An 18747-nucleotide genomic window follows, 5' to 3' on the forward strand; every position below is an offset into this window, starting at 1 on the left:
CCATATACCAGGGCTCCCGCTTGTGATGGAGCCTAGGGTACGGTGTACAGTCGACGCGAGCAGGAATTCCGAGAGCGGAGAGACTGGGTCTGGCAGCACCTTGGCGTTTTGGGTAATGGCCACATCGACATCGTTGTCGAACTCGGACGTAAACGGGAGAGTGATGGATATGAGGACATGGTTCAGGAGAAGCGCAGTATGTGCAACCCGCGAGACTCGAGACTCGAGATGGAACTTGGCGCCAGCACCGGGCGGACCGACCTTGCCACGTGATAGCCATGGCAAATTCAGCCCCTTGAGCGCGCGGACTCCGATATCCAGCCTTGGTCTCCGAAACTATGGAGGCGGCAGAAAAGCGACATAATCATCCGCCTCCGCCTCCTCCTCCTCCTCCCCTAGCAGCCCTTCTATAAAACAACCCACGACCCTGACCTCGGCCTCGACCCATTTTCCTCTCCCGAATCCTCGCCAAGGACAGCGACGACTCGATCAAGCAGGCGTTTGCATAGTATGTCGCCAATTTCTCGGGTCCTTGCTGCGTTTCTGAGAAGTCTGGATCAGCCCCTGACCAGGTTTCCGTGGCGGCCAGCACTTCGCCACTACAGCGAACCGTAACACTTGGACGTCTGCCTGCAATACAAACGTCTGATTGTCCCGCTCGTTGAGTCCGAAGGCGAAGCACTCCACGCAATCATGGCAGGGGTCGGCGCCATGCCCGGACACTGCGTGACGGAGGACCGAGAGTCCTTCCTAGACCGCCTCACTAAGGAGGCCATCCAGACGTGGAGCGATCCCACTTAATGAAGCCCGACGTCGACAAACTGAAGAACGGACACGAATGGGAGGTGACGCTCGAGTTTGTGCGTATTTTCGCTGCTCATCCGAAGTATCGCGTTCTAATATCAGCTCTTCAAGGTCCGTTTCGCCCACAGCATCTTGGAGCACACAACTCCTCCAGACGACCGACCAGAACTCGTCGTCCGCGATGTCTCGGACCGACAAATGCCGGCCAATTCCATTCTGACCGAATCCGACCGCTCGAACTCGACCAAAGACGTTGGGTGCGATGCTGGCCTGTTCTTCAACGACGAGCGGTATCGTCAAGTCGTTCACGTTTCAGAGGATGAATACCTCGACGTTTCAGAGGAGGAAGACCGCGACGTTTCGGAAGAGGAAGACCTCGTTTCAGAGGAGGAAGACCTCGACCCTTCAGAGGAGGACGACCTCGACGACTCGGAGGAGGAAGACCTTGACGACTCAGAGGAGGAATACCTCGGGAAGCCAGGTGCAACATTGGAGCCGGAGGACAAGCGCGGGATGCGCGCCCCTTTCGTCGGGCGCTGCTCATTCGCCGACATCGTCGTCCCCATCGAGGTCAAGGCACATCACAGCCAGTGCGCGTTCGAATTCGAAGATCCCGAAACCACTTCCATTTGGTCGGAGGAGTCGACCGACGAGGACCCCGGCATCGATGGGTTCGGCCCGTTCGGCAAGTACCTCGGGTGCACCTTCGCCAGACAGCACCGGATCCATGTCTACGCCGTCTACATCTTCAAGAACCTTGCACGCTTGGTCTACGTCGATCGCGGCGTCTGTGTCGTGACCGACGCATTCGACTGGATCTGTGGACAGGGCATGGATGATCTCGCCACCTTCATCTGGCGACTCGGGCACATGACGCGCACAGAACTCGGCTTGACCCTACCGTCACCACCGCTTCGCGGGAGGACTTCGAGGAAATGTACGACTTTGCGAAGAAGTCGACGTCCATCACCCCATACGTCCGCAAGCAGCTCTACTACGCGCTCTGCCTCACTGAACAACTGGCCGATGACACCCCTCACGACACGTACCCGACCCGGTATGCAACCAGTGGTCGCTCCGGCGCATCAAGAGGTCGAACGGCGGATACATCTTGTTTGGCCGCCCGACGTTCGTGAACCCGTCTCTTGTCGGTCGCTGCACCATCGCCGGCGTCGCGTTCGTCCCCGCCCCGTCGGACGCCGTGGACAAGGTGGCCGCTGGGAAGGCGATCTTCACCAAGTCGCTCTGGCGTATCGATCACCCGGCCATCCGGCCAGAGCACGAAATCTACGAGATGCTCAAGGCCAAGCTTGTGGGAGGCATCCTCACGTGTCTAGGTGGTGAAGACGTCTCTGCCGGCCCAGGACTCCAGCGACTGCGCACGCGTACAGCTGAATTTCTCGACGCAAGGATTCCTTCGGCTGCCGGCGACAAGGAGAGCCATCAACGGTGCAGCCGGGTGCTCTACCGGATCAGTTTCGAGGAGATCGCTCGGCCTCTTACGGACTTCAGGTTCTGGCCCGAGCTGTTTGCGATCCTCTTCGACGCCCTGACAGGTGGGTCCTTGTTTCCATCGATGTCCGACCAATCTGACGAAGCCGGTGCACAGCCCACCAGGATGCGTGGAACAAAGCGGATGTCTTGCACCGTGATGTCAGCGTCAACAACATTCTGATCGTCGAGAAGAATGGCACGCCCTCCGGCGTACTCTGCGACTGGGAGCTGTGCAAGCGTAAAGACGAAATGGGTAAAGTGCAGAGGATACCCGACCGCACGGTATGTCCTCTCTCCTCCCCGCGAAGGGACCAGAGCCTGACAGGCATGGTCTCAGGGGACTTGGCAATTCCGATCTGCGACATTGTTGAACTGCCCGTGGATGCCATACAGACTGTCGGACGACATCGAGTCCTTTGTGCACGTGCTCAACTACCTCGTCATGCGTTTTATCACACAGGCATACACTCCTCGTTTGTCGCAAGATACTTGTGTTTCTTCGAAGAATATGATGAGGTGAAATGCGAGGAGAGAGGCATCACGGCCTACGTTGGCGGCACACAGAAGCTCTGGGCACTCAGAGCCGGGCAGCCGCACTTCAAGCCCAAATACAACGATACTCTGACCGCAGCCATGCAGGACGTTGCCGACATCTGCGTACGGCACTACGGAGCTATGGACTTCAAAACACTCCGGCGGTTGTATGCCCCCGTCGAAGAAAAGAAAGCCGTCTTCGAAACGAGTGATGAAGTAAGGGCCAGGTAGACTTACGTTTCTACGACGCGCAGCACCGCGGGTCCGCGCATGGCGACGATGATTCCCAGTCCGGAGGGTTCTCTTACGCCGTCGTTCCGACCACTCCTCTCGCCACCCTGTCATCTCCCGCCAACCCCGTCCCATCTTCTCCTACCGACCCGAGGACGCGGAGTCCTTGGCAGGCAGCCATGGACTCGACGAGTCCGACGGCGCCGACGCCGGCGCAGCGACCAAGTCCAACCCCCGCCATCCCCACGGCCGCCGCCTCCCGACCCGCCGGCCCGCTGTCTACGCACGAAGATCTTCTTGCTGTGTTCAAGAGATGGAGCGTGGCCCGGAAGTGGCCGAACAAGAAGGAGCGGTCGCGGTTGACGCAAGACTTGTTCGTCGACGCGCGGCTCGTCAAGCGCAACAACAACGCGTTCTCGCTCGGCTCGACGGACCCGCTCTACTACTCCAAGCCGACCGAGCCGGCACGTAAGAAGGCCAAGACGAACAGCGGGACACGCTCGCCAGCGTCGACGAGGAGCCTGTGCACCCGCTCGAGGAGACGATGCGGATGATGGTCAGGCGCCGTCCGGTCATAAACGCAAGCGGAAGAGTAGTGAGCGAGTCGCCAGGGACGCTGTTTTGTCATTCGGATTTGGTATCTCTATTTTGTTGGTTCAGCAGCCCGACCGTGCTGAAGATAGTAAATGGCTACTGTGAGCAGCTTTGGCTCGTCAAGTACAAGGGGTGGCGCAGAGAACGTGCGAGCGGGCACAGGTAGAGGTGCAGAAATGAGCAGGCTGCAATAGTGAGTGCAGAGCGACGCGCGCGCGCATGAAGCCGCCGTTACCCTGAGGACGTCGATACTCCGGGCTTGCTTCCTATAATCCGAAGGACCTGGGTCGCGGACGCAGTGCCACCGCAGCGGGATTGTAGTAGAGCAAAATATTTTGCGGTGCTTTAATTGTTGATCTAGCATGCATGTTGAATGTAGTAGTGACAAAAGCGTGCCTCTGGCATGGCAAGTTGACGTGCTCTAGAAATACAGTGATATCATATAGTGATGCGAACGTTGAAGTTCGTCGAGTCAGTGTATAGTCCCACGACGACTCGGTCCCGTACGCTGTCCGGCAGGGCCAGGTTGAGCTGATCCAGATGGGGGCCCGTGAGGTGTGCGAAAACCCATGGGCCCACGTTATGCGGCGTTCTCTACGCACATTCCGCACGCGTCTTCACGATCCAGTCCACGAACGCGTCCCACTGTTTATCGTACAGCGCCAGCGCACGCGCCTTCTCCTCTGGCTCTAGGCAAGAGAACTAAACGCAGACGGTGAGAGAAGGCTCGCGTGTGGGACGGTTTGATGATACGCACTCGCAGCCCGTCCTTGGCCAGCTCTCTCATGGTGATTATCCCGTTCACGTTGCTCGCCACGAGCACCTAGAGGGCGAGAGCCCCTGCATAAGCGAAACCTCGTGCGTCGGTCTGATAATAGTCGCACCTGGAAGAAGTCAAACGAGACACCCATGTACCCGAACATCCCTGGGTCGTCGGGCTGAGCGAGACGTGGAGCCCTTGGTTCATCATCACGGGCAGGGGGTGCATCGGCATCGAACCCGTGTAGCGCTACAGGAGGAGGGACGACGTCAGCGCACGACAAGCGAAGAGTGGGAGCACGCACGAGGACTTCGTTGCTACACGGTGCAACGTCAATCAGCACAACGTTCGGAAAGCTCAGAGACTGAGGAGCGACGCACGAAATCGGACAGACTTCAATGAGGATCTCGCGCTCCCTGCACACCTGCATAATCTTGGGGTGCTTCACGAGAGAAAAGCTATATGCAGCACGAATCTGAGTTTACACCTTGAACAGTCCCTCGAACTGGTGCTCACCCGTGACCAATACGCTTCGTGCCAAGCAGGATGGCGTCGTACAAGTTCATGTCTGCCGGCAAGCCGTCGCCCAGCGTCTCTCCCGCATGGAAGATGAACGGGATGTCCAACCCCTCTTCCTTCTGGCGCTCCACAAACCGCCGCAGGGGATCGATGTAGTATATGAGCGGCTGGAGTGGGTCCTCGTGCCCGACGAGGTCAAATCCTGCGACGTGCACCATGTGAGCGCCGCTTTGCGCGGTTGAACGCCAGTGAAACGAGAACTGACCACAGATGAGGTGCGGGAACTCGCGTTTGAGCGCGATGCAGTCTTCGAGGAACCACTCGAGCTCCTCTGGGGTCACGGTCCGCCGCATGCTGTAGATGACCTTGGAGCCGACCCACTCTTCCGCGCGGCCCTGCGCGACGAGCTCCTCCTTGAATTCAGCGAGCACTTGGTCGTAGGCGATCAACCACTCGCGATGAGGCACGGTTTCGTTGCCGTCTTCGCCGAACATGTACCTGATTGTGCAATGATGGTGAAACAGGGAGCGAATAGCACGTCAAGGACGTCGACACCTACTTGAAGAAAAACGGTACCCGAGCCTCGATATACGAGATCCCATCGCTGACCGCGTGCCTGAAAAGGGCGAGGACGAAGTCCTTCCAAATGGGCAGGTATCGTGTGAATCCGCGCTGGATCTCGAACGTCTTCCCGAAGCGCTTCCAGATCTGGTGCAGTCGTCAGCTCCGACTAGGAACTGTCCCCTACGAGGACTCCGGAGGCGCACCTTGTCGGTCGTGTTGTGTGTCCCGTACGCTTCAGACGGGTTGATCGTCATCCCGGTGCAGGCCCACTTGAAGAAGCCCTCCGGGCCGCCCAACGTAGCGTCGAACACATCCATCGCGCTCTTGAGGGGAACCCATGTGCCAGGCTCGTAATCAGGCCCAGTGAGGCTTGCGACTGACGTCCACGAGCTCTTCGGGAGTGGAGCGAACTCGGGAAAGGTGGACAACATAGACGAGGCAGTCACTCGTTGCGGCGCACGAACATGAATCGCGGGGTACTTGAGACCAATGCGAAGAAGCGTCGTGGCATCGACCGTGGCATCCAAGTGGACGTGAAGTACACCGCCCTTGGGCATCTGAACGGGAGAACGTCAACCTCGAGGGCTAGTCAGGCGGAGCCGCGCTCACCTTGGAGACAATCTCGAACATCTTCGTCTTCAGGATGGTCTCCTTCGCTAAGAAACTCTCACTGCCTATGTCGTACACCATGAGAAGGGCAATTACCAGTCAGAAACGCCATCCCGGGGAAGATGTGCTGCGCGCCAGGGAGCTCGGGCGCGTTCGGCCCCCACACTCGCTCATTCTCGTCCGCACGGATTTGGCGGACGATGTCTTCTGCCCTCTTCTCGATATCCGTCGCCTGAGCGAGGGCGAGAGTATCGATGCGAAGTGCTCTGTCCTCCGCGATGAGGCGCTCCCGGTCTTCAAGATACTTGGCGTCCATCGAGATGGTGCCTCGATGAGGGGAGGCTCGAGGATGGGAGGGGAGTCATTTGTGGTCTTGCAGATTTATAGTGCCGCAGCTTCGTCTCATCAGTCGCCGCGGCAAACGCCGACGTCTAATTCCGGACGGAATGACTCCGGAGAGACACGGCAGAACAATGAAGAGCTCAGAACAGTAGTATTTGCAACAAGTTGAGTTGTTACGTTGGGTGGTACATGCACATAACCGAGACATTACCTATGGATACATGGAGATACATGGGTGCGATGCAGTGTCTGAGAGAATGTGATTGAGCGGCTCACATACTGCGGCCGTAGGTGTCGATGATGTAGCGAATGAACGTCGTCCAGCGGCGTTCCAACTTGCCATACGCCTCTTTCTTCTCCTCGTCATCAAGGCTCGAGAACTTTACATGTGGAGTCAGACGGGAAGGCACAGGAGAGAGCAGAGTGCAGGGCTCACCTTGATACTGTCCCACACGAAGGAGCGCAGCGTCGCGATTCCGCTAACTTCGCTGGACACGAAAACTTGGAAGAAGTCAAACGAGAGGCCCATGTTGCCAAAGATCGACGGGTCGTCGGAGCAGAGTGCGACGTGTACACCATGGTTCAGGACGGCCGGAAGTGGATGCATAGGCATGGAGCCCGTGAACCGCAATATCTCGTTTCTAGTGGTATCCTTAGCAGTGGTTCAAGGAAAGGGAAGCCCAACACTCACGAGATGGGGCACATCTCAATGCAAATACCCTTCTCCTTGCATATCTCCATGAGCTTGGGGTGCTTGTAGATGGAGAATCTACGCTCGAGAGGGTGAGTCAGCGTGCAGGAAGGGATGCCGTCAAAGCCTTACCCATGACCGATGCGCTTAGTGCCAAGCAGAATGGCGTCATACAGGTTGAGATCAGCTGGGGAGCCATCACCGCATGTTTCGCCGGCGTGAAACATGAATGGGATATTGACGCCTTCCTCCTTCTGCCTCTCCGCAAACTTAGTGAGGGGCTCGTAGTAGTAGATGAGGGGCTTCAGCGAGTCCTCGTGGCCGACAAGGTCGAAGCCGGCGATGAGATGTGGGAACTCCTTGGCGAGCGCAAGGCAGTCTTCCAAGAACCACTCGAGCTCGCTCGACTCGCATACACGGACGGTGGAATAGACGATGCGTGCGCCGACGAATTCATCGTCGCGGCCTTGCGCGTGCATTTTTGCACGAACTTCGTTCATGACGCGTTCGAAGGTCTGAACCCATACCCGGTGGGGCACGTTTTGTTCGCCGTCTTCGCCGACCATGAACCTGGAAATAGAAGGGGACGGATCAGACATGTGGTTGTATGCGCACGCTCATTGACCCACTTGTCCCAGAACAAGATGCGTGGCTCAACATACGACACTCCATCTTCGATTGACGACAGAAGGAACTCTCGAATGTACTCCGCAAAAATCGACATGTTCAGGATAAGACCCTGCGAAGTCTCGTTGAGGATGCGGACGCCGCACAGGTATTACAATACTCACCCCAGACACACCAAAAGTCGACTCGAACTTTTCCCAGATCTATTACATATAACACGTCAGAACAACTCCAGCCCAACGATCACCGCAGATCGCGTACATACCTTGGCCCCAGTGTTGTGTGTATGATATGCTTCTGATGGATCAATCATGAGGGAGCCAATAACCCACTGGTCGAAACCCTCCGGGCCGCCCATGGCCTTGTCGAAGTTGTTGCGCGCGTTCTGAATGGGAACCCACGAGCCTGGAACGTGTTGCGCGTCCGTGATGCCAGCGATCTGAGTCCACTGGGACTGGGGGAGGGCGCGGAACTCAGGGAGCACCGTCTTGAAGCTGTTAAGGGCGAGAGCACCGGAGATGCGGACGTGCATAGCGGGTTGCTGAAGGGCGAGCTTCAAGAGAACGTCCGCACGCACGGTTGCGTCCAAGTGCACATGGAGCAGTCCACCCTTGGGCATCTGAGCAGGATAGGTTGGCGCATATGGGGTCGGAGACGGGGCAACGACATACCTTGCTGAGGATGTCGAAGATCTTCGTGCCCATGATCGTCTTCCGGGCTGGCGACGAAATGAAACCACGGCCACCGACAGGAGTTGGATCCACGCACCAGTCAAGAACTCCATTCCCGGGAACATCTGCTGAGATCCATGTGGATGGTTGGACTTGCGGTCCAAACCCCAGACCGACTCCGCCTCCGCTGCCCGCACGGTCCTGAGGATCTCGTCCGCCTTGCGTTCATCGGGAGTGAGGCTTTTGGACGCAAAGCCGTCTGGCCGTAGGGCCCTGTCTTCACTGATGAGCTCCTCGCGTTTGCTCAGGTAGGCTTCCATTGAGACTGGGTTCGCGAAGAGCAGACTAGGCGGGTAGCTGAGAGGTGAATGTGGGTTACCAGCAAACAGGAGGCAGACCCAGGGTGGTGTGATGTGTGATGGTTGATTTGAAGTCGACCCATGGTGGCGGAGAGAAGATCATGCGAGCGCATTGTGCCATCGCGACTTGTGGGCGGGCGGACCGCACGTGCCGCGTCGATCGCGTCTCGCCGCGTTGTTGACTGGCCAAACAAAGGCGCGTGAACGCACTTTCGCCACCGTTCACTCGGACATACCCCCAACATACCCACTGTGCTCCCCATGTCCGACGCCTCCGAGGACGATCTCGGTAAGCTCCTGTCGTCTCCCTGCCGCGCGCCTGGACGTCTGAATATCGATGGAAGTGCCCATGCTTTTCAGCAAACAACTACGGTCCCACCACCCCCGCCCCCGCTAAAGTCGGTCGTCCGCGGACCGGAGCCAAAACCACTGCGGGTCCCTCCACAAAGCCTGCCTCCAAGACCAAGGCCGTGGCCGCGAAGAAGTCCACCACGAAGCGCGGCTCTACCATCGAGCTCAACGATGAGCCGGAAGAGGTCGCGGTCGTCGAACCTGCGAAGAAGAAGCGCAAGACCAGCGAAGACCCCGAGGCTGTCGCGACCAACATCGGTCCACCCAAGGGAGCGAAGAGGACGTCTTCAGCAGCGACGGCCATGACGAATGGCACCACCAAGCCGAACGGGACAAAGGGCAAGACTCGAGCGGATCAGTCTGCCGTAAATGGAGAGGCGATGGAGGTGGAGGAAGCTGCCATCGAGCCGGACGACGACGACGCCCCAGAACCCCCAGCGCCGCGAGCAGGACGAGGCACAAAACAGGCTAAGATGAAGAATGGAGCAGCCGTCCCTGCACGACCCTCGAAAGAGGAGGAGAGGCTCAGGCGGGAGGTGGAGGATCTGCGCGCCCAACTTACTGCAGCACAAGAGGCGACAACCGAGGTGAGCAAGGAGCTGCATTCTTCCGGGCACGCACTCACAGGACACCGGTGCGGCGTCAGATCACCCTTCAGCGAGACAAGTTGGACAAGACCCTTCAAGAACTCTTCCGGTTACGTTCCGAGCCTGAGCAAGAGCTGAAGGAGTTTCAGGCTCTGTTCGACGACACCGTGCAAAGTAAGCCGCTCGTTCAGGTAACATCTTCGCGGTCTCACAAGCGTCAAAGAGAAGGACAGTCTCATACACGAGCTTACCGGACAACTATCCCAACTACAATCCCCTTCCAAGTCTAGTGCTAATGGGACGCATACCCTGCACTTCATGACCCGCGAAGCCGCCGATGCAGAGAAGAAGGCGCTGCTGGAGGAGAACTCTCGACTGAAGGAGGCCCTCAAGCAACGAGACGCGGCGGTGACCGCTAAAGAGCAGGAGGTGCTAGATGCCCGCGAAGAAGGTACGCTCTCGAATCGCCTTGCCAGAATCACCACTAATGAAGGCGTTGTACTACAGCCAAGATGACAAAGAAGGAGCTGGAGCTGGAAATTGAGCGTTCCAAGACGATGGTGTCACGTACCGGTGGGCCCTTAGTCCCACGTTCGATCAAGGCAACGGCCACAGAACTTCGCAATGCGGTTGTGATCAAGCTCTACGAAGACATGACCAACTTCCTTGTCATGAACGTCAAGATGGAGAAGTCCCCCGAGTGGCCTGATATCGAGGAAGAGTTGATGACGTGCGTATACACGTATTCCAGCGAAGATGACGCCAAGTTCTGTACGTGGTACACTGTTTCGGAGTACTTGTGCTGCCGTCTTATCTGCTCTGCGACCCTAACAGCGCTTAACTTCGTCCTGCGGAACATGTACGGCCGGCCAGACAACATGCCAGTAAACCAGCGGGTGTCGCGCGACGAACTCGTGCTCAAGGTCAAATACGTCCCGAATGACCTCGACAAGGAAGACCCCGACATCGTGGAGCGGCTTGATTTCTTCAAGGACCCGTTCATGTTCGCGCGCGACCAGATGACGGTCTTTTTGCGGACGCTCAATGAGACTGTGCAAGGGATCTTCGAGCACAAAGGGAGCGCGGGCGTAGGGAACGAATCTACTGAAGTCATCGTCGTCGAGTAAGCTTTTAGACTGCTTTCGCGTGTACTTTGTTCTCCGTGCAAACGCTGTCTCACTGGGATGCATGTATTGATTAGTCACCAGTTAACATTATTCTTTCGCGCAGACTTTAGACTTGACCGCATTACCATGACGTTTGAGGAAGCACACTTGCAAGTTTCTCGTGACGCGACTCGAATCAAGACAGGTCGATGTTTTTACTATCGGGACTTCATTGCAAGGAAGGCGCGAGATTGCTATACGCGTCCGCGACCCAGGTCATCGGAGTAGAGGAGACGAACGCTCGAAGCATCGACGTCCTCAGGTCAACGGCGGTTTTGTGTCTCTCACTCACTAGTGCAGCCTGTTTATTTTGGCACCTCCACCAGTGCTCGCGCGTGCGTGCTTTGCCCGCTCGCACGTGCTCTGCGCCCACACATTGTACTTACCGGGCCGAAGCCGCTCACGATGGCCATTTACTATCTCTTATTCGACCTTCAACACGCTCGAGCTGCCAAAACAACACCATAGAGATTCCAAATCCGAGTGGCACAGCGGCTCGCTCACTACTCCTTCCGCTTGCGTTTATGACCGGACGGCGCCTGGCTGGCATTGTCCGCATCATCGTCTCGCTCGAGCGGCACAGGCTCCTCGCCGACGCTGGCGAGCGGTGTCCCGCTGTTCGTCTTGGCCTTCTTCCGCGCCGGCTCGGTCGGCTTGGAGTAGTAGAACGGGTCCGTCGAGCCGAGCGAGAACGCGTTGTTGTTGCGCTTGACGAGCCGCACGTCGACGAACAAGTCTTGCGTCAACCGCGACCGCTCCTTCTTGTTCGGCCACTTCCGGGCCACGCTCCATCTCTTGGACACAGCAAGAAGATCTTCGTGCGTAGACAGCGGGCCGGGAGGGTCGGGACGCGGCGGCGGCGGGGATGGCGGGGGGTTGGACTTCGCCGTTGCGTTGGCGTCTGCGCCGTCGGACTCGTCGAGTCCATGGCTGCCTACCAAGGTCTCTGCGTCCTCGCGGTCGGTAGGAGAAGATGGGACGGGGTTGGCGGGAGATGACAGGGTGGCGAGAGGAGTGGACGGAACGAGGGGCGGAGAAGACCCCCCAGACTGGGAATCCTCGTCGCTGGGAGATACCTCACGCGCGGGCCCGTCGCGTTGAAAGTTGTCGACAAGTGCATCTGATATGGCCTCTACGTTGGCATTCATTTCGACGATGCCTTTCTTTTCTTTGACGGGGGCATACAACCGCCGGAGCGTTTTGAAGTCCATAGCACCGTAGTGCCGTGCGCAGATGTCGGCGACGTCCTGCATGGCTGTGGCCAGAGTGTCGTTATCTTCAGGTTCGAAATGCGGCTGTGCGGCTCTGAGTGCCCACAGCTTCTGTGTGCCGCCAACGTAGGCCGTGACGCCTCTCTCCTCGCATTTCACCTCACCATATTCCTCGAAGAAACACAAGTACCTTGCGACAAACTCGGATGAGCCTATGCCTGTGTAATAAAAGCGCATGACGAGATAGTTGAGCACGTGCACAAAGGACTCGATGTCGTCCGACAGTCTGTATGGCATCCACGGGCAGTTCAACAACGTCGCAGATCGGAATTGCCAAGTCCCCTGAGACCATGCCTGTCAGGCTCTGGCCCTTTCACGGGAGAGTGAGAGGACACACCGTGCGGTCGGGTATCCTCTGCGCTTTACCCATTTGGTCTTTACGCTTGCACACTCCCAGTCGCAGAGTACGCCGGAGGGCGTGCCATTCTTCTCGACGATCAGAATGTTGTTGACGCTGACATCACGGTGCAAGACCTCCGCTTGTTCCACGCATCCTGATGGGCTGTGCACCGGCTTCGTCAGATTTGTCGAACATCTACGGAAACAAGGACCCACCTGTCAGGGCGTCGGAGAGGATCGCAAACAGCTCGGGCCAGAACCTGAAGTCCGTAAGAGGCCGAGCGATCTCCTCGAAACTGATCCGGTAGAGCACCCGGCTGCACCGTTGATGGCTCTCCTTGTCGCCGGCAGCCGAAGGAATCCTTGCGTCGAGATATTCAGCTGCACGCGTGCACAGTCGCTGGAGTCCTGGGCCGGCAGAGACGTCTTCACCACCCAGACACGTGAGGATGCCTCCCACAAGCTTGGCCTTGAGCATCTCGTAGATTTCGTGCTCTGGCCGGATGGCCGGGTGATCGATCCGCCAGAGCGACTTGGTGAAGATCGCCTTCCCGGCGGCCGCCTTGTCCACGGCGTCTGACGGGGCGGGGACGAACGCGACGCCGGCGATGGTGCAGCGACCGACAAGAGACGGGTTCACGAACGTCGGACGGCCAAACAAGATGTATCCGCCGTTCGACCTCTTGATGCGCCGGAGCGCCACTGGTTGCACACTGGCTCGGGGTACGTGTCGCAGGGGTGTCATCGGCCAGTTGTTCAGTGAGGCAGAGCGCGTAGTAGAGCTGCTTGCGGACGTATGGGGTGATGGAAGTCGACTTCCTCGCAAAGTCGTACATCTCCTCGAAGTCCTCCCGCGAAGCGGTGGTGACGGTAGGGTCGAAGCCGAGTTCTGTGCGCGTCATGTGCGCGAGTCGCCAGATGAAGGTGACGAGGTCATCCATACCCTCTCACTACTCCAGTCGAATGCGTCGGTCACGACACAGACGCCGCGATCGACGTAGACCAAGCGTGCAAGGTTCTTGAAGATGTAGACGGCGTAGACATGGATCCGGTGCTGTCTGGCGAAGGTCACCCGAGGTACTTGCCGAACGGGCCCAACCCATCGATGCAGGGTCCTCGTCAGTCGCCTCCTCCGACCGAATGGAAGTGGTTTCAGAATCTTTGAATTCGAACGCGCACTGGCTGTGGTGTGCCTTGACCTCGATGGGGACGACGATGTCGGCGAATGAGCAGCGCCCGACGAAAGGGGCACGCATCCCGTGCTTGTCCTCCAGCTCCGATGTTGCACCTGGCTTCCCGAGGTCTTCCTCCTCTGAATCGTCAAGGTATTCTTCCTCTGAGTCGTCGAGGTCGTCCTCCTCTGAGGGGTCGAGGTCTTCCTCCTCCGAAACGTCGCGGTCTTCCTCCTCTGAAACGTCGAGGTATTCCTCCTCTGAAACGTGAACGACTTGACGATACCGCTCGTCGTTGAAGAACAGGCCGGCATCGCACCCAACGCCTTTGGTCGAGTTGGAGCGGCCGGATTCAGTCAGAGTGGAATTGGCCGGCATTTGTCGGTCTGAGACATCGCGGACGACGAGTTCTGGTCGGTCATCTGGAGGAGTTGTGTGCTCCAAGATGCTGTGGGCGAAACGGACCTTGAAGAGATGATATTAGAACGCGATACTTCGGATGAGCAGCGAAAATACGCACAAACTCGAGCGTCACCTCCCATTCGTGTCCCTTCTTCAGTTTGTCGACGTCGGGCTTCACTAAGTGGGATCGCTCCACGTCTGGATGGCCTCCCTTAGTGAGGCGGTCTAGGAAGGACTTTTGGTCCTGCGTCACGCAGTGTCCGGGCATGGTGCCGACCCTTGCCATAATTGCGCGAAGTTGTTTACCCTGGGTGCAGCTCTAGGAGGAGGAGGAGAGTGATGTAGCGTCGACGCAACTTGTTGGCTTTTGTAGGAGAGAACTTTTCTGCCGGCCCCTAACCAGCATTGTGGGAGTGGGCCTCGTTTCACCCTGATCGGTCCGAGAGTCCTGAAGCCGCCATCGAGGGCGGGGGTCGGCAGCGGACGGAATAGTACGCGGCAGCGGGAAGGATGTTTGCATTGCCAACAAATACCACCATAATTTCTACACTGCCTGCCACATCACGTGACAAGCGCCCACTTCTTTGGAATGGCGGCAAATCCTGGCTCTAGCCGCCCGCAGCCTCGTTCAGCAGACCTCCTCGGTCATCGATTCATCCCCCGCCTTCCTCCGCCTTCCCGGTGACGAGGCTCAGCGCGGCTACCCCCTGCAGCATGCACGATTCGACTCTAACAGGTCCCTAGGACCGCCTCGGTGGACTGGCACTCGGCCGCGCACGCTCTGCGGGGAGTGGCGCCCCCACTCGGGATTGCCCTCGAGTAGTATGGAACCTAGGCCTACGCTCTCATGCTTTCACGATTCTTACATTTGTGATCACAGCTATGCACCGGGCCCCCAACGCACAGTCCCGCTGCCCGCGCGCCGTGTGCAGTTCCCGCCCCATGCCCGCCCTTGCCCAGCTACGCCACCATGGATCCATCGCCACCAGCACTCACACTCATGGCCACCAGCACTCCCTATACCCATCGTATCGCACGCTCATGAGACCCGCACAGAAGCCCCTTGCGCCACGGCGGGCAGGCGGATATCCTGTCGTGTTTTGTGGGTCGCCGATGTCAGGGCCATCGGTGCCCGCGCAAGGTGTTATAAGGTGTTATGGTACGCTCCCCCTTGTGCCTTCTCCCCACTCCCGTCAGGGCCACGCGGCGCCGACTCGGACGTTGGCCACTCCGCCCTCTCGCAAAATATCTCCCTCAGGCCGCGCAAGGCCGCGCACCGCACCCGCCTGCCGGCCTGCGTCCACGGTCCCGATCGATCTGCCCTCTCCGCCGCCGCCCGCCCAGAAATGATTAATGATTAATGAGGGTCCGCACGGAATGTCACAGAGGTTGCAGATCCCGGGGGCCGCCGCCGCGGGTCGCACTGCCGCTCTTTATGAGCCGCCCTTTTCCCCACCAAACTATGCCCCCCACACACCCGCAACCGCACCATGCCAAACCGCTCTCTATGACCTGCTCCTTTTGCTCACATGCACCAGGGTTCGTTTTCGTAGTACAGTTTACGTGTGGTAGAGTAGTGCGAAATCGAATGCTTTTTCCGAGTCATGCTTGTGTAGTGTGAGAGGCAAATAGTATATCCACAGCGCAGCTTCGCGATGTATGACATTGACGAAGGACGTTCCCGTTGTGTAGAAGTGGACAGGCTCTGCTCAAGTACGCCGCCAACCCGCCTACGCGCGGTCTATTCGGCTGGGCGCATGCCCTTGTAATGATATCACCAACGCAACAGCTCCTTCGTGTCCTACAACATCTACTGCGCGGGAGCCGCCGACTCGTCGACGTTCCCCGTCGTCGACCACTGGGCCAGCGAGCAAGCATACCGCTACTTGTTGCGCACTTGGGTCGGTATGTACCGCCCATTTATCGTACGCGTTCCTCGGGCCATAAAGTAAAGCAAAGATTGTCTGCAGTTTTTGGTACTGTACTGTACGGTGTAACATCTATTGTACATGTTCTTGACGCAGACATTTTGACGACGTTGAGCCCTTTACAGCATGCTTGTTACTCACGCTTCCACGTCCATCCCCGCCTTCTTCCACACACGCAGGGCAGCCTCATCCCTCGCGCGCACCGCCTTCTTCACCGCCAGCCTCACGAAACCGCCCTCGAGGTCCGCCCCGCCGAGGTTCGCGCCTGTCTTGACGAGCAGCTCCACGAGCTCCTCGTGCCCCTGGCGCGCCGCGTAGTACAGCGGCGTGTGGCCCAGCGCGTCGCGCACATGCACCAGCGCGCCCGCCTCGAGCAGCATTCCCGCCGCTCTGTGCGCGCCCTGGAGCGCCGCGGCGTGCAACGGAGCGCGCCCAGACGCGGGGTCCGCGCAGTTCGCGAGCCCGCCGCCGATCACCATACCGGACTCGGGTGCACGGTCGCGCTCGGCGGCGAGGCAGAACGCGACACCATCCGGGTCGTCGCGTGCGGCGGCGAGGTGGATGAGGAAAGGGAAGAGCGAGGACTCAGTCGCGATTGCTTCGGCGGCGGTCCAGGACCAGGGCGCGGCGGCCTGCTCAGCCGCCTCGGCGTCTTCGCGCGTGTCGGCGGTTTCGATTTTGATGGTAGGCGCGCGTGCAGAGGAAGAGGAAGACAGACGGACAACCTGAGAGAGGAGGCCTTGGATGTTGTCCAGACTCTGCGCCATGGAGATTGGCTGGCTGAGAGACGCAGGGATCTTGCTTTCCGGGAGGGTAAGTTCGCCGCGCAGTGGGGTGCCAATGAGCGCTCGGACCTGCGCAACGGAGAGCTCAGGTTTGGAGAGGAGGTAGCTAAGTTTCGTGAGCGCGCACTGTTGGTCGTCAGTGTGATGCTTTGGAGGATCAGATGCGCGCTCACTTCTGGCGTCATGTCGCCGCCGGGAACTACTCCGGCCTGAAGCAGGCTTCGTCCGGTCTCGTAGGCGTCAGAAACGGAACCCTTGCTGCACTGCGTGATTGCAACAATAACGACTCCATTGTCACAAGCTTCTTTGAGAGCTTCAGCGAGATCCGCACGTTGCGGAGCGTTGCCTGCGCCAAAGGTCTCCAGAACCACTCCGCGAGTGGGCGGAGCTACGAATGCGCGGATGGTGGCGCCTGTAATGCCAGGAAACAGACGCAGTGTCGCTGTATATGCGGACTTGGTGAGCAATCGAGCGCCGCCCAAGAGCCAAATGACTCACCAACGTGGGGGCTCATGACTGCGGTGGCGGAGATGAGCATATAGTGCGCATACAACAACGTATTAAATGACTGACGTTTGTGCGAGCGGAAACGCCTCAGATTAGTTTGACGGATGACGTCCTGCCAGTTGACCACAATGTCTATTCCAACTACATGCGCGAGCGCGTAAGCGATGCAGACAGCAAGGAAGAGTCTATGCTCACCGTTTACGAGAGGCGCAAAATTGGGGCTGCTGAATGCGTTCAAGTCGTACGAAGACATCTTCGAGACTCTATTGCCGCGGAAGAGTGTGTGATTGAAATACAAACAGCACTCTGGCGGAGCGTCAACAGTCGCCGAAGAAGCGCTCCGTGATCACGCACCCGGGATGATGTAGTGTCCGGCGATGACGAGAGCTCCGAGTAAGTTGTCGACGGCGTCATTGCGCAGTTGGGACATCGGGATCTGTGCGCCCGTAATGACCTACTGAGCAGGGCAATGTGAATGGAGCGATACACTGTCATCCAGACCGCACATAACATACCACAGTTTTCCCCAGATCCTCGAGCATGAAGCTGAGAGCCGAAGAGGTGTAGGCCATGGTGTCCGTCCCGTGAAGGATGACGAAGCCGTCGAACGTGGAGTAGTTGAGTTCTATGTCCGAAGCGATTCGGATCCAATCTGTGCTGGACGCAACAAGAAGCTCAGAACGCTGGGCGCCGGATCCGAGCGCATAGACACACCCTGGATCTCGATGTTGCTGCTATCTAGCATGGGATGCCACTATATGCGTATTTATCAGAGCCGCGCCTCTACCTCAGTTGTTGCGGTGCTCACCTCGAGAACAGCATACCTGATCCGCTTGCGGTTTCCTCCAGGACCGCTGCTCCGCGGAGTGACGAGAGTGGGCAGCTGAGCCTCGTAGACGTCTTCGGAGAGCTTCTTGCATATTGGCTGACGCGGCAAGAGCTTGTCTGCGGTGGGCGCAAGGTGCTCTGGGAGGCCAATCGGGCGAGATGATCGGACGGGGAGAGTGAGGGACTGTGGTGGCTCTTCACGCGCTCCGCCGCGACTCGGAGATGGCTCTCGGCTTCCGAACTGCGTTCCCATTGGACTGCCTTTCCCGCTGTTCGTCCACCGCCTGTATCCTTCAAGCGACCCTGAGTGGGAAAAGAGCGATTCTTCGAGCGGGTCGTGGAAGCGGTGTTGACTGTGAAGCGTCTCGGTGAGAAAGTAGGGCTCTGGGACATATCCCTGCTGACTGAATATCATGTTGATGGTCCCTCCGGTGTTGAGGATGAGCACCTTGGACTCGTCGGAGGAGTGCGAGATGTCCATCGTGGAAGCGAGATGGCGGTCGGGAAGAACAGGCGCCGCCCTTTGGCGACGGTGAAGAAAGCGGAGCATGCTCGGAGTGCGCAGCTGGGCTCGATCTCCGGCCGGCCCGCGTCAGGCTCATCCTCTGTCTT

The 18747-nt window shown here is 58.3% G+C and overlaps 6 protein-coding genes across 6 annotated transcripts; 2 read left to right on the forward strand and 4 right to left on the reverse strand.

The window, feature by feature from the left end:
- Positions 1-800: 800 nt before the first annotated feature.
- BXZ73DRAFT_78291 (uncharacterized protein) lies at positions 801-3617 on the forward strand (the record flags this gene model as incomplete). The annotated part of the gene is made up of 8 exons (XM_048022850.1): positions 801-860; positions 907-1590; positions 1728-1861; positions 1897-2360; positions 2414-2580; positions 2636-2771; positions 2804-3048; positions 3087-3617. 8 exons carry the CDS (start codon positions 801-803, stop codon positions 3615-3617), a joined length of 2421 nt encoding a protein of 806 aa, XP_047876881.1.
- Positions 3618-4251: 634 nt separating this feature from the next.
- On the reverse strand, positions 4252-6425 carry BXZ73DRAFT_78292 (Metallo-dependent hydrolase; the record flags this gene model as incomplete). The annotated part of the gene is made up of 11 exons (XM_048022851.1): positions 4252-4359; positions 4415-4480; positions 4542-4595; positions 4722-4734; positions 4798-4875; positions 4934-5138; positions 5202-5434; positions 5496-5644; positions 5704-6057; positions 6110-6174; positions 6206-6425. The coding sequence occupies 11 exons, from the start codon at positions 6423-6425 to the stop codon at positions 4252-4254; spliced, it is 1545 nt and encodes a 514-aa protein (XP_047876882.1).
- A 298-nt stretch (positions 6426-6723) lies between these two features.
- Positions 6724-8760, reverse strand: BXZ73DRAFT_48340 (Metallo-dependent hydrolase; the record flags this gene model as incomplete). The annotated part of the gene is made up of 9 exons (XM_048020037.1): positions 6724-6831; positions 6888-7092; positions 7143-7220; positions 7275-7712; positions 7772-7881; positions 7934-7972; positions 8035-8388; positions 8441-8487; positions 8538-8760. The coding sequence occupies 9 exons, from the start codon at positions 8758-8760 to the stop codon at positions 6724-6726; spliced, it is 1602 nt and encodes a 533-aa protein (XP_047876883.1).
- Positions 8761-9341: 581 nt separating this feature from the next.
- On the forward strand, positions 9342-10864 carry BXZ73DRAFT_48442 (uncharacterized protein; the record flags this gene model as incomplete). The annotated part of the gene is made up of 4 exons (XM_048020055.1): positions 9342-9737; positions 9809-9911; positions 9961-10188; positions 10245-10864. Coding segments are annotated over 4 exons (1347 nt in total), but the record flags the coding sequence as incomplete, so codon positions are not given.
- Positions 10865-11326: 462 nt separating this feature from the next.
- Positions 11327-14355, reverse strand: BXZ73DRAFT_78295 (uncharacterized protein; the record flags this gene model as incomplete). Its single annotated transcript, XM_048022852.1, has 8 exons — positions 11327-11351; positions 11408-12400; positions 12512-12668; positions 12730-13215; positions 13241-13402; positions 13465-13571; positions 13693-14150; positions 14206-14355. The coding sequence occupies 8 exons, from the start codon at positions 14353-14355 to the stop codon at positions 11327-11329; spliced, it is 2538 nt and encodes an 845-aa protein (XP_047876885.1).
- Positions 14356-16152: 1797 nt separating this feature from the next.
- On the reverse strand, positions 16153-18616 carry BXZ73DRAFT_48419 (L-asparaginase; the record flags this gene model as incomplete). The annotated part of the gene is made up of 9 exons (XM_048020050.1): positions 16153-16926; positions 16974-17242; positions 17299-17316; positions 17374-17448; positions 17503-17613; positions 17662-17761; positions 17823-17959; positions 18022-18061; positions 18116-18616. 9 exons carry the CDS (start codon positions 18614-18616, stop codon positions 16153-16155), a joined length of 2025 nt encoding a protein of 674 aa, XP_047876886.1.
- Between the last annotated feature and the right edge of the window lie 131 nt (positions 18617-18747).

Source organism: Epithele typhae (assembly GCF_022376455.1).
Source record: "Epithele typhae strain CBS 203.58 chromosome Unknown BXZ73scaffold_31, whole genome shotgun sequence".
Taxonomy (NCBI): domain Eukaryota; kingdom Fungi; phylum Basidiomycota; class Agaricomycetes; order Polyporales; family Epitheliaceae; genus Epithele; species Epithele typhae.